At 41.0% G+C, this 15,058-nt stretch overlaps 1 protein-coding gene across 1 annotated transcript; it reads left to right on the top strand.

Moving 5' to 3' along the window:
- Positions 1–8,118: 8,118 nt before the first annotated feature.
- On the top strand, positions 8,119–14,835 carry LOC127653069 (uncharacterized). The gene is made up of 6 exons (XM_052139579.1): positions 8,119–8,259; positions 8,913–9,645; positions 9,794–10,064; positions 10,166–10,249; positions 10,589–10,758; positions 13,638–14,835. Exons 2-6 carry the CDS (start codon positions 9,271–9,273, stop codon positions 13,773–13,775), a joined length of 1,038 nt encoding a protein of 345 aa, XP_051995539.1. The 5' UTR covers positions 8,119–8,259; positions 8,913–9,270; the 3' UTR covers positions 13,776–14,835.
- The last annotated feature ends 223 nt before the right edge of the window (positions 14,836–15,058 follow it).

Raw genomic sequence — 15,058 nt, 5'->3', positions numbered from 1 at the left:
CAGATCTGTGATTAGCAAATCAAATCAATCAAATCACTTTATTGTCACACTACCATGTACACAAGTGCAACAGTAGGTGCAATTCTTGTGTGCAGTTCCGAGCAACATAGCAGTCATGACAGTGACGAGACATATACCAATTACAGTAAACAACATATTTACACAACAATAATTTACATATCAAATGGACACATACTTACACAACACAATAATTATATACAATGTACAGTAAACAATACACACAAATAATAATACACAATATACAATAAAGTAAAGAGTATATGAAATATATATATATATACACTCACCTAAAGGATTATTAGGAACACATACTAATACTGTGTTTGACCCCCTTTCGCCTTCAGAACTGCCTTAATTCTACGTGGCATTGATTCAACAAGGTGCTGAAAGCATTCTTTAGAAATGTTGGCCCATATTGATAGGATAGCATCTTGCAGTTGATAGAGATTTGTGGGATGCACATCCAGGGCACGAAGCTCCTGTTCCACCACATCCCAAAGATGCTCTATTGGGTTGAGATCTGGTGACTGTGGGGGCCATTTTAGTACAGTGAACTCATTGTCATGTTCAAGAAACCAATTTGAAATGATTCGAGCTTTATGACATGGTGCATTATCCTGCTGGAAGTAGCCATCAGAGGATGGGTACATGGTGGCCATAAAGGGATGGACATGGTCAGAAACAATGCTCAGGTAGGCCGTGGCATTTAAACGATGCCCAATTGGCACTAAGGGGCCTAAAGTGTGCCAAGAAAACATCCCCCACACCATTACACCACCACCACCAGCCTGCACAGTGGTAACAAGCCATGATGGATCCATGTTCTCATTCTGTTTACGCCAAATTCTGACTCGACCATCTGAATGTCTCAACAGAAATCGAGACTCATCAGACCAGGCAACATTTTTCCAGTCTTCATCTGTCCAGTTTTGGTGAGCTCTTGCAAATTGTAGCCTCTTTTTCCTATTTGTAGTGGAGATGAGTGGTACCCGGTGGGTTCTTCTGCTGTTGTAGCCCATCCGCCTCAAGGTTGTGCGTGTTGTGGCTTCACAAATGCTTTGCTGCATACAGTTGTAACGAGTGGTTATTTCAGGCAAAGTTGCTCTTCTATCAGCTTGAATCAGTCGGCCCATTCTCCTCTGACCTCTAGCATCAACAAGGCATTTTCGCCCACAGGACTGCCGCATACTGGATGTTTTTCCCTTTTCACACCATTCTTTGTAAACCCTAGAAATGGTTGTGCGTGAAAATCCCAGTAACTGAGCAGATTGTGAAATACTCAGACCGGCCCGTCTGGCACCAACAACCATGCCACGCTCAAACTTGCTTAAATCACCTTTCTTTCCCATTCTGACATTCAGTTTGGAGTTCAGGAGATTGTCTTGACCAGGACCACACCCCTAAATGCATTGAAGCAACTGCCATGTGATTGGTTGATTAGATAATTGCATTAATGAGAAATTGAACAGGTGTTCCTAATAATCCTTTAGGTGAGTGTATATATATATATATATATATACAGTGAGGAAAATAAGTATTTGAACACCCTGCTATTTTGCAAGTTCTCCCACTTAGAAATCATGGAGGGGTCTAAAATTGTCATCGTAGGTGCATGTCCACTGTGAGAGACATAATCTAAAAAAAATCCAGAAATCACAATGTATGATTTTTTAACTATTTATTTGTATGATACAGCTGCAAATAAGTATTTGAACACCTGAGAAAATCAATGTTAATATTTGGTACAGTAGCCTTTGTTTGCAATTACAGAGGTCAAACGTTTCCTGTAGTTTTTCACCAGGTTTGCACACACTGCAGGAGGGATTTTGGCCCACTCCTCCACACAGATCTTCTCTAGATCAGTCAGGTTTCTGGGCTGTCGCTGAGAAACACAGAGTTTGAGCTCCCTCCAAAGATTCTCTATTGGGTTTAGGTCTGGAGACTGGCTAGGCCACGCCAGAACCTTGATATGCATCTTACAGAGCCACTCCTTGGTTATCCTGGCTGTGTGCTTCGGGTCATTGTCATGTTGGAAGACCCAGCCTCGACCCATCTTCAATGCTCTAACTGAGGGAAGGAGGTTGTTCCCCAAAATCTCGCAATACATGGCCCCGGTCATCCTCTCCTTAATACAGTGCAGTCGCCCTGTCCCATGTGCAGAAAAACACCCCCAAAGCATGATGCTACCACCCCCATGCTTCACAGTAGGGATGGTGTTCTTGGGATGGTACTCATCATTCTTCTTCCTCCAAACACGGTTAGTGGAATTATGACCAAAAAGTTCTATTTTGGTCTCATCTGACCACATGACTTTCTCCCATGACTCCTCTGGATCATCCAAATGGTCATTGGCAAACTTAAGACGGGCCTTGACATGTGCTGGTTTAAGCAGGGGAAACTTCCGTGCCATGCATGATTTCAAACCATGACGTCTTAGTGTATTACCAACAGTAACCTTGGAAACGGTGGTCCCAGCTCTTTTCATGTCATTGACCAGCTCCTCCCGTGTAGTTCTGGGCTGATTTCTCACCTTTCTTAGGATCATTGAGACCCCACGAGGTGAGATCTTGCATGGAGCCCCAGTCCGAGGGAGATTGACTGTCATGTTTAGCTTCTTCCATTTTCTAATGATTGCTCCAACAGTGGACCTTTTTTCACCAAGCTGCTTGGCAATTTCCCCGTAGCCCTTTCCAGCCTTGTGGAGGTGTACAATTTTGTCTCTAGTGTCTTTGGACAGCTCTTTGGTCTTGGCCATGTTAGTAGTTGGATTCTTACTGATTGTATGGGGTGGACAGGTGTCTTTATGCAGCTAACGACCTCAAACAGGTGCATCTAATTTAGGATAATAAATGGAGTGGAGGTGGACATTTTAAAGACAGACTAAAAGGTCTTTGAGGGTCAGAATTCTAGCTGATAGACAGGTGTTCAAATACTTATTTGCAGCTGTATCATACAAATAAATAGTTAAAAAATCATATATTGTGATTTCTGGATTTTTTTTTAGATTATGTCTCTCACAGTGGACATGCACCTATGATGACAATTTCAGACCCCTCCATGATTTCCAAGTGGGAGAACTTGCAAAATAGCAGGGTGTTCAAATACTTATTTTCCTCACTGTATATATATATTTATATATATATACAGTGGGTACGGAAAGTATTCAGACCCCCTTACATTTTTCACTCTTTGTTATATTGCAGCCATTTGCTAAAATCATTTAAGTTAATTTTTTGCCCTCATTATTGTACACACAGCACCCCATATTGACAGAAAAACACAGAATTGTTGACATTTTTGCACATTTATTAAAAAAGAAAAACTGAAATATCACATTATAAGTGTTCAGACCCTTTGTTCAGTATTTAGTAGAAGCACCCTTTTGATCTAATACAGCCATGAGTCTTTTTGGGAAAGATGCAACAAGTTTTTCACATCTGGATTTGGGTATCCTCTGCCATTCCTCCTTGCAGATCCTCTCCAGTTCTGTCAGGTTGGATGGTAAACGTTGGTGAACAGCCATTTTCAGGTCTCTCCAGAGATGCTCAATTGGGTTTAAGTCAGGGCTCTGGCTGGGCCATTCAAGAACAGTCACGGAGTTGTTGTGAAGCCACTCCTTCGTTATTTTAGCGGTGTGCTTAGGGTCATTGTCTTGTTGGAAGGTGAACCTTCAGCCCAGTCTGAGGTCCAGAGCACTCTGGAGAAGGTTTTCGTCCAGGATATCCCTGTACTTGGCCGCATTCATCTTTCCCTCGATTGCAACCAGTCGTCCTGTCCCTGCAGCTGAAAAACACCCCCACAGCATGATGCTGCCACCACCATGCTTCACTTTTGAGACTGTATTGGACAGGTGATGAACAGTGCCTGGTTTTCTCCACACATACTGCTTAGATTTAAGGCCAAAAAGTTCTATGTTGGTCTCATCAGACCAGAGAATCTTATTTATCACCATCTTGGAGTCCTTCAGGTGTTTTTTAGCAAACTCCATGCAGGCTTTCATGTGTCTTGCACTGAGGAGAGGCTTCCGTCGGGCCACTCTGCCATAAAGCCCCGACTGGTGGATGGCTGCAGTGATGGTTGACTTACTACAACTTTCTCCCATCTCCCGACTGCATCTCTGGAGCTCAGCCACAGTGATCTTTGGGTTCATCTTTACCTCTCTCACCAAGGCTCTTCTCCCCCGATAGCTCAGTTTGGCCGGACGGCCAGCTCTAGGAAGGGTTCTGGTCGTCCCAAACGTCTTCCATTTAAGGATTATGGAGGCCACTGTGCTCTTAAGAACCTTAAGGGCAGCAGAATTTTTTTTGTAACCTTGGCCAGATCTGTGCCTTGCCACAATTCTGTCTCTGAGCTCTTCAGGCAGTTCCTTTGACCTCATGATTCTCATTTGCTCTGACATGCACTGTGAGCTGTAAGGTCTTATATAAACAGGTGTGTGGCTTTCCTAACCAAGTCCAATCAGTATAATCAAACACAGCTGGACTCAATTGAAGGTGTAGAACCATCTCAAGGGTGATCAGAAGAAATGGACAGCACCTGAGTTAAATATATGAGTGTCACAGCAAAGGGTCTGAATACTTAGGACCATGTGATATTTCAGTTTTTCTTTTTTAATAAATGTGCAAAAATGTCAACAATTCTGTGTTTTTCTGTCAATATGGGGTGCTGTGTGTACAATAATGAGGAAAAAAAATGAACTTAAATGATTTTAGCAAATGGCTGCAATATAACAAAGAGTGAAAAATTTAAGGGGTCTGAATACTTTCCGTACCCACTGTATATATATATATATATATATATATATATATATATATATATATATATATAAAGTAGTTGTATTAAGGAGAATATGTTGACAGTGCAGTGTGAGATTATAGATTATAAAGTGCAGTGCTAATTATTGATCCTGATAGATCAAGTGTTCAACAGTGTGACTGCTTGGGGGAAGAAGCTGTCATGTAGTCGGCTGGTGCGGGTCCTGATGCTGCGATACCGCCTGCCTGATGGTAGCAGTGAGAACAGACCATGACTTGGGTGGCTGGAGTCTCTGATGATCCTCCGAGCTTTTTTCACACACCGCCTTTTATATATGTCCTGGAGGGAGGGAAGCTCACCTCCGATGATGTTTCTGGCAGTTCGCACCACCCTTTGCAGGGCTTTGCGGTTGTGGGCGGTGCTATTGGCGTACTAGGCGGTGATGCAGCCAGTCAGGATGCTCTCTCCAGTACTAGTGTAGAACCGTGTGAGGATGTGCTGGTTCATTCCAAACTTCCTTAGCCGTCTCAGGAAGAAGAGGCGCTGGTGAGCCTTCTTCACAACGGCCTCAGTGTGGACGGACCATGTGAGTTCCTCAGTAATGTGGACACCGAGGAACTTGAAACTGCTGACTCTCTCCACCGGTGCTCCATTGATGGTGATGGGGCCGTGTTCTCCGTCTTTCTTCCTGAAGTCCACTACAAGCTCCTTGGTTTTACTGACATTGAGGGAGAGGTTGTGATCCTGACACCAGTGTGTCAGAGTGTGCACCTCCTCTCTGTAGGCTGTTTCATCATTGTCAGTGATCAGACCTACCACCGTCGTATCATCAGCAAACTTGATGATGGCATTGGAGCTATGTGTTGCCACACAGTCATGTGTGTATAGTGAATACAGGAGTGGGCTGAGAACACAGCCCTGCGGGGCTCCAGTGTTGAGGGTCAGTGATGAGGAGATGTTGCTGCCCATTCTAACAACCTGATGTCTGCCTGACAGGAAATCCAGGATCCAACTGCACAGCGAGCTGTTTAAGCCCAGAGCCCGGAGTTTCTCATCAAGCTTGGAGGGCACTATGGTGTTGAATGATGAGCTGTAGTCTTCAAACAGCATTCTCACATATGTGTTCCTTTTTTCCAGATGGGAGAGAGCAGTGTGCAGTGTAGATGCAATGGCATCATCAGTGCAGCGGTTGCGGTAGGCAAACTGCAATGGGTCCAAAGAGGGGGGCAGAACAGAGCAGATCAGAGCAAAAAAACTGTGTCTTTGTATGACCCGACCAACACATATAAAGCATTGATTAATTATATTTCTATTAGAGATGTGCATGAGTAATCGTTTGATTGAGTGCTAGTTCAGCTTTAAATATTTGACTAGTAAAAAAACACTACTCGAATATTGTAATTTGATTATTCTGTGTATTGCCTTTTGTGGGCAGCATTAAAACTGCTTCTCCACCTGCCTTTACAACAAATGCATTGGTTGGTGCTGTCTGTGGATGCATGACATTGTGAAAGAAATAGTTCACCCAAAAATAAAAATTCTGTCATTATTTAAAGTAATTGTCGCTTTAAAAGACTTGGAATGTATGTTTCTACAGTGCACCGGAAAGTATTCACAGCGCTTCACTTTTTCCACATTTTGTTATGTTACAGCCTTATTCCAAAATTGATTAAATTCATTATTTTCATCAACATTCTACAAACAATACCCCATAATGACAACGTGAAAGAAGTTTGTTTGAAATCTTTTCAAATTAAAAAAAATAAAAAATGAAAAAAATCACATGTACATAAGTATTCACAGCCTTTGCCATGACACTCAAAATTGAGCTCTGAGCACTGATCATCCTTGAGATGTATCTGCAACTTGATTGGAGTCCACCTGTGGTAAATTCAGTTGATTGGACATGATTTGGAAAGGCACACACCTGTCTATATAAGGTCCCACAGTTAACAGTGCATGTCAGAGCACAAACCAAGCCATGAAGACCAAGGAATTGTCTGTAGACTGCCGAGACAGGACTGTATCGAGGCACAGGTCTGGGGAAGGATACAGAAAAATGTCTGCACCATTGAAGGTCCCAATGAGCACAGTGGCCTCCTTCCACTCTTCCTAGAGCTGGCCGCCCTCCACTCTTCCTAGAGCTGGCCGCCCTCCACTCTTCCTAGAGCTGGCCGCCCTCCACTCTTCCTAGAGCTGGCCGCCCTCCACTCTTCCTAGAGCTGGCCGCCCAGCCAAACTGAGCAATCAGGGGAGAAGGGCCTTAGTCAGGGAGGTGACCAAGAATCTGATGGTCACTCTGACCGAGATCCAGCGTTTCTCTGTGGTGAGAGGAGAAACTTCCAGAGGACAACATCTCTGCAGCACTCCACCAATCAGGCCTGTATGGTAGAGTGGCCAGACAGAAGCCATTCTTCAGAAAAAGGCACGTGACAGCCCACCTGGAGATTGCCAAAAGGCACCCGAAGGACTCCCAGACCATGAGAAACAAAATTCTCTGGTCTGATGAAACAAATATTGAACTCTTTGGCCTGAATGGCAAGTGTCATGTTTGGAGGCAACCTCATCACCTGGCCAATACCATCCCTACACTGAAGCATGGTGGTGACAGCATGATTTTGTTTCTTTTTTTTTTTTTTTAACTTGCAAATATTTCAAACAAAATTTTCACATTGTCAATATGGGATATTGTTTGTAGAATTGAGGAAAATAATTAATTTAATCAATTTTGGAGTAAGGCTGTAACATAACAAAATGTGGAAAAAGTGAAGCGCTGCGAATAGTTTACGGATTCACTGTATATGTGAGTGCAAATGGGTTGCAGCATAAAGCATTTACCCATGTTTCTGGGCAGGTAACCTCTCCCCATCCCCATGGAATCCGCATCTACGCCCATGCATTGTGCTAATTCTTAAATAACACCGGTTCAAAAGTTCATGGTTGAACTTAAATTATACATTTCAAGTAATCGTTTACTAATTTTCTTATGTTAGATTTATTCGACTACAAAATTATTTGAAATGCCCATCCACAACTTCCATAAACACTATATATACCACTCCTGCTTATTTTCGGACATTGTGTGCATTCTTATGAATTACAAAAAAACTAAAAGAGCATAAATCCCTCCAGCAAGCACCGGGACAAGCAAATCCTTGGAGAAATGGCAGCAATTTGTGTGTGTCATAAATATCTCCACAATTAAGTTGAGGTGGCGTCTGAGGTATTGCAGATTATTATGTATCACATGTCAATGTCAACCCTAAAATGTTTATTGTTCATTCTGGATGTGTTGCATCTTTCAGTGTGTTGACGCATGTGCGCGCGCACGCCTGCTGCTACTGTAAACAGCGCTGTGCGCGTCGCAGCGCTGGAGTCTAGGGGAGAGACAGGCTCAGGTTGTTGAGGCGCTGAACAAAAGAGGGTTTCATTAAGTTTGCAAGCGAAGGACGGTTGTGACAGAGACAGGAGGATATTAAGCGTGTAAGTCAAATACTTATTCTTCCTTTCTATATGCAGCCCGATTCACGTTTGATTATGCAAAATGTTAAAACGGAAGACGTGAGTTTTTGTATTAGCTGCACTGCTAACGCTGGAGCGGACTGGCCTGTTTTTTTTCTTCGCCACTTACCAGTAAACGGATCAACAAGCTCAATAGCGTACTGCAAAGACCTTGCTGCTTAGCCCCTGATTCTGGCCATTTCTATAGCCTATAGATTAAAGCTGCCATTGACAAACAAACAAAACAACACCAGCAATCCCGTAGGGTTGGTTGTACATCAAGTTGCACCAAAAATACTAGAGTCAATCTAGCTCTGCTCTGCAGATCACGCAGCAGCACAACAGGCCTCGAAATAAAATTTAGGCTCACACTGCAATTTACACCTGAAACAGATGTGAAGTGTGTACGTGAGCGTCACGTGCGAAGGAATGGAGGTGTAGCCCTCAAAGTGATTGGGTGTTTGTGGCATTTCAGTTGATATGGTTGTTGATCAGTCAAGCAAACTGCTTTCTAAGCTGCCCTGTAGTTACAAATGTGGTCATATTAATTGTGCATGAACGAGCTTGGATCTAATCTAGAAAATCTATATGCATTAATGTGTTTTTTTTTTTTTTTTTTCTGTTTTCATTTTTAGGTAACAGCAGCAAGTGTCATCCTCCCATCTCTCCCCTAGTTCTCTCATGCATGTAGACACTGTCATCCATTTACAAATGTGCCTCCTTTAACAGTCCCATCAGCATATAATAATCCAAGTTCTCATTACCAAAGAGTGTTAACCACACACATTAAACAAACAAGGAATTGTGAAACGCACAAGGTGACAGTTCAAACACACAGGGAGAAATACATTTATACAAGCAGCTAGTTCGTGCCGCAGATAAAACATATCTAGATTTATTGTCACCAGCATTTTAACATTCCAAAACAAGTCATAATTCCCCCCAAAAAACAAAACGTTTCAACAGAGCCATTAGTTGTCACATAAACCCATCATGGCCTCTGTCACCAAATCCTCCAACCCTGAGATCCCAGATAATCACAAGGATAGCTGGCTGGCTCTGCTTTCTACAGCTGAGGCTTACAGTCAGAAGTCTGGCTGTGATTTGGCGATTCTGACTGCATACAAGAAGTTCCGTCCCTCCGGTGTTGAGGGTGAAGTGGGCAGAGTTCTGCCCTCCGGAGGCAGGAAGTGGGATTATGCCTACCATGTTTGGGGACCAGGGGCACTGGCTGAGTCGTCACGGCGATATATGGATGACATTGCAGTTCTGCACTCCACCACTGTACTGACGGCACAGAGACACATACGTAGGAATGTAGAAGAGGGAGGAGCCAAACTGGGTGTTGACATGCCTTCTCAGAAGATGGTAAGTGGTCATTCTTTACTTTCAGAGCTTATTGGTCTCCGCTCAGTCATGCAACTTTTTTAACTGAGACTGCCAGTCCCTAACATTCTGCCTAACATCTCCTAATTTTCTTTGAACTAACCCTTAAATGTTTCTATTTTTCACAAAGAGCTTGACTGTGGAAGGAGTCGGCACTGTAAGTCCCAACATGAGACTCTATTCGCAGAGCTATCCATCAATCTATAGTGCGGGCACTGCCATTGGCCAGCCAGCTGGACAGCATGGAAATGAAGAGCGGGAAAGAGAGAGAGCAGTGATGGAAGAACATGAGAAAGTGAGAGAAAGAGTGGATATTGTGGACTTGGAGGATGAAGATGATGATGAGGAAGAGGATGAAGAAGATTTGGATGGAAGGAGACGTAACCTTAATGAGTCAGCAGGCAAGTTTATGATGTCCTTGTATGGGAGATATTGTTTGTTCTTTGCTTCTGCAGTGATGGTCAAAATATAAATTCAAATTTGATCCCTCTCTCTCTCTCAGGAGTCTTCTCAATGGATGAGGATTCCCTGTCCCGGGACTGCGAACCCTTCTTTGAGTCTGATGGAGAAGAGGAGAGCACTGATGGTCAGTAACCACGTTATGAATAATTGTTTCAAACACACATGACTCTTCATGTAGTAAATGTCTGCGCAAATGGAATTCAACTCTGTTGGTTTGAGTTGACTGTCCGTACATAACAACATTGGCTGACTCAACCAATTGCATAACTTTAGGGCAGGACTACCCTTAATCAGTGAAAGATGGTGGAGTGCTTGAATCTAGTTTTAGGATGCCATCATTTGTGCCATCATGATGTTCGTGGCACAGAAATGACACACTCCGAGTTGTGTTTTTTTAGACTGTAATGTGATGCGTATGTTCTATCTCTCTCATTCCCAATTCTATTCATTATATTTCTGTCAGGCTCTCTGAGTGAGGAAGCCCCTCCCCCTCCACGTGGCTTGGCAATGGGTCACCTGGCGTCTCGCACTTCTCACTCCATGGCAATGGCACGTTCACTACCGGTGTCTGTACCAGTGTGGGGCTACAGGAACAACCATGCCCAACAGGGTGACTCTCACAGTGGAGAACGGGTCAGTTACACTGCCACTTCATACATGCCTTCATTCACAAATGTACCTACAGCTCAGTCGCACAGAAATGTGAGTTGCCTTCCTAGTTCGATATATATTTATTCTTATTATTTATTTTTTTATCGTTAAAGCCACTCTTCCAATGCAAAGGCTGTCAAAATATAAGTACAAAATGATGCCACCTTCTAAGATTTATAATTTTGGCCAGATTGAGGCAAAATTACATGAATTCTTTCTGGATAAGGCAATCCCATAATGTGTTGCCACAGGCTAAGCAAAAAATTACATATGGTGTGTCCCAAATCCCAAACTATGTTATGCAATTTTGTAGTGTAGGTAGTGCGAGTAGCATGTTCACACTTAAAATGCAACAAAAAGAAGTGCACTGGAAGTACTGGGATGATGTACTCTTATAATTGTTTGGTAAGTTATTAATTGTAATCCATTACAAATGATTAATTATTTCTCAAATTGTAATCAGATTACTTTACCAATTTCTTCATTGGAAGTTATCACATTACTAATTACTTATAAGTTTCTTTTCTAAAACACTTTTCCACTCAACATATTCAAAATAATGTCTATTTCTTTCTTGTCATTGTTACACACAAGTCATTCACTCAGCACCTCACATTTCTCCTTCACAATGACTCATAATTAATGTATTCTACATAAGTAATGTATTAGAAATAAACATAACCATATAATATACTTAAAAGTAATTACATTTATTGAAAATCAGTAACTATAATCTGATTACAAAAACGTAAATTGTAAAACATTACACTACTTTTTGACAATGTAATTAGATTACAGTAACTAATTACTTTTTAAATGGATTACATACTACACTGACTACTATACCTGACAAAACGGAGTGTGGAATGTTGGACACTTCATGCAATCGCGGCTTGCACTACAGTAGGGCTTAAAGCAACAAGATGGAATGGCTAGCCAGGTATTCAATCATTCTCACATTCTTTTATTCATACCAAAAAAAATAATAATTGAAAACCGCAAGTGAAGGTTTGCTTTTAGTGTTAAAGGAATAGTTCATCCTAAAAGGAAAATTCTCACCTTTTACTCGCCTTCATGCCATCCCAGATGTGGTTGACTTTTTTGTTCTGCAGAACTCAAATCTATATTTTTAGAAGAACATCGTGGCTCTGTTGGTCATCACAATGCAAGTGTATGGGCACCCAAATTTTGAAACTCCAAAATACACAAAGGCAGCGTAACAATAATCCATATGACTCCAGTGGTTAAATCCCTGTCTTCAGAAGTGATATGATTAGTGTGGGTGAGAAACTGATATATATTTAAGTCATTTGTTACCATAAATTCTCCTTCCTGCCCAGTATGTGGCAATATGCACAAAGATTGCGAATTGCCAAAAATAAAACAATAAGAATGTAAAAGTGGGGATTTATAGTAAAAAAATGACTTCACCCACACTTATCATATAGCTTCTGAAGATATACTGTAGATTTAACCACTGGAGACTTATGGATTACTTTTACACTGCTTATATACACAGTATGATTTTTGAACCTTCACCCATTCACTAACATTGTGAGGACCTACAGAGCTGAAATATTCTTCTAAAAATTCTAAACGCTTGTGTTCTGCAGAAGAAAGTCATACACATCTGGGTTGGCATGAGGGTGAGTATATTATGCGAGAATTACAATTTTTGGGTGAACAATCCCTTTAAATTACACCAACTGTCAGGAGGAGAGTTTTTACTCTTGAACGATGTCAATATAAAAAGCAAAAAGTGGCATTCAAATAATTTTTTTCATCCAAAAGTCTATTCTAACCAACCGTGGGTAATAAAGTCAACATATACGTTTTATAAGAGGTTGTTAAGGGGAAATATCTCTTGTAAAACATGATAATTACTTCCCTAATCTGTCACATAATATCGACTATCCCGTAGAGAGTAAAAGTCATGCATGCGCAATTTTACACTTAATGACGTAGCAGTGCTGTCAACAGTGGTTAAAGTCCCTAGTATTTAGCGGAAGGGGTAGGATTACATAGCCGCCGCGATGCTTGCCTGGCAAAACTGTTGTTATAATTTTAAATGTAGCAACTATGAATCGTCTGTGAAGATGGCACTATACAAAAAAAATTGGATGCTTAATCTTCACCCCACGCTGTGTGAATATGTAAGTGGTTTTTTAAAATTCTTTTTAGATATTTGCGATGAACGGAGTTTGGCTAACGCGCTAAAACTAGCAGCAGTATGTAATGTTTATTTAAAACGTCACTTCCGTCAACTGAAAAACAATGAATGTTCAGTGTAGTATCAAATGTTATTGATTAATTTGGGACAATAACACACTTTTAAAATTCATACTCTAGATGGCTGAGTGTATAGTGTAATGCAGCTATAGATATGTCAATGCAAGTATGTTTTTATTTGATACTAAAATCCATCGACAGTCAACAGTTCTATATGACTAAAAATGTGCTATTTTCACCAACATTATTAACTTAAGAAGCACCATTTGTATAGTTGTTAACAGAGTGGTCATCTACGAAGAGTTACTTATTAGCTTCTTAATTGGTATCTCAAATCAGTCTCTTAATAGCTTCCATTTTAATAATTGTACACAAACTGCCCATTTAGAATTACAAGTTTGCTCACTAGTTTTATACAGCCATCATGTCAAAACAAGATCTATTAGTTTGTTACATCAAAGTATACTTGATTATCCTCAAGGGGAAATTTGGTGTGACTCCATGTTGCTACATGTCATTGAACATTAAAAAATACACACAGTACAGCACAAACACTACAATAATTTGTTAGCCATGTGTAATTGTTTATACACTTGTGTTTAGCTTGATGGAAATGGGCTCTTGTTTTGTAGGTGGGCTGTGCAGATCTGGATCACATAGCTGCCAGTATGAAAGCCCTGCTGGTCCCAGGTGCCACCGATGGAACTGAGATGTTTGGAGCACTGCCACGACCTCGCCTTAACACAGGCGACTTCTCTCTTAAGCAATGAGAGAGGGCCGATGTTTGTATGTATGTTCGAGTGTGTGCATGCATGGGGAAAGAGAGGATGACAACCTGTGAGCTTGTTTGTGTGTGTGAGTTAATTGAGCAGAACTGGAGTTTAAAAGACACAATTAAACATGGTTTAGTGGATGTTTTTAGCAAAAAAAATTATTGCCAAATCTGAAGATTCTCTTGCATATCTTAAGTATTTCTATTGTGCTGAAAGTGGCAGAACTTTTACCAAACATTATATTCATATGAGAAGCAAGATGAGAAGGGTTGAATAGCATGGTCTAAACAAACTTTTTGATGGCTTGGACTGAATGGTTGTGGCAGACCTTAGTTGTGTAGTGCATTTCATTATGAGAAACACTAACAGAGCAAATGTACATTGAATTACTTGTCACACCCAGTAACTGTCCTCTGCAGTGTGGGATTTATTGATCAAATATGAACCTATTTACCCACCGAGATACACATACATCACCAGAGGAGCATTGTACATGAGCAAACACTACATGTGCTTAAAGATATATATATATATATATATATATATATATTACACTACTGCATTCAGTGGTTAATATTCATGGCAGGATTGCCAAAGCTGACTAGATGTTAATGTGAATGCTTACAAATGATGTCACACTCTGCCACACTCACCTGCATTTAAAATACTGTCCCGAAGACTTTCTGAATCAATGCTTTGTGAAGCAAATGGACAATGAGAGGAGACAGGTTCTTTCAGGGCTGTTGCTTGTAAATGTTCTGACATCATTAAGCTTCAAAACATGAATGTTTGGGGATATCCACTGCAAAAATGAAGTGCATCTCTGCTATTTAACTGATGTGCTTGAACAGTGATGAAGCAGAGATGCCAAATGTTGCATTGTTGGATAGTGTCAAGCTTCTCTAAAAAAAACCTTGCCAGATTGAAGGAATAAAGATTTTAAATATAAGGGTTTACAACACTACAAAAGTAGCTATGTGTCCATTTTAAACATTTCCCAACTGTTCAGTGTTTAGGTAATGAGTGTTTTTGAATAAACAAGTTGTTCGTTGTTGAACCCTTTTGTTTTTTGCCTTTTAAATGTCAGAAATGTCTGCCTGACTTAAAAAGTGAGTTACGAATCACTTTTAAATTACACAGCTCAACATTTCAATCCTCCGAAGCTCTCACAGTTTAAGGAAAAATCTTAGAAGGGTATAGGGATGATCACTTCTGAATGGAACGCACCCCATAACTCTACTGAGTAAAGTCATCAGCATAGCAGTGATAGGAAAAGACAT

This window comes from Xyrauchen texanus, chromosome 12 (assembly GCF_025860055.1).
Source record: "Xyrauchen texanus isolate HMW12.3.18 chromosome 12, RBS_HiC_50CHRs, whole genome shotgun sequence".
Lineage (NCBI taxonomy): Eukaryota > Metazoa > Chordata > Actinopteri > Cypriniformes > Catostomidae > Xyrauchen > Xyrauchen texanus.
Note: the sequence above shows the minus strand (reverse complement) of the source record. Positions and strands in the feature narration are given on the sequence as shown.

Bases quoted from the DNA above. Each gene is read 5' to 3' on its own strand.
- LOC127653069 (XM_052139579.1), top strand. From the start codon at position 9,271: ATGGCCTCTGTCACCAAATCCTCCAACCCTGAGATCCCAGATAATCAC. The intron at 10,250-10,588 runs GTCAGTAACCAC...TATTTCTGTCAG, and splicing joins AGAAGAGGAGAGCACTGATG to GCTCTCTGAGTGAGGAAGCC. The intron at 10,759-13,637 runs GTCAGTTACACT...CTTGTTTTGTAG, and splicing joins ACTCTCACAGTGGAGAACGG to GTGGGCTGTGCAGATCTGGA.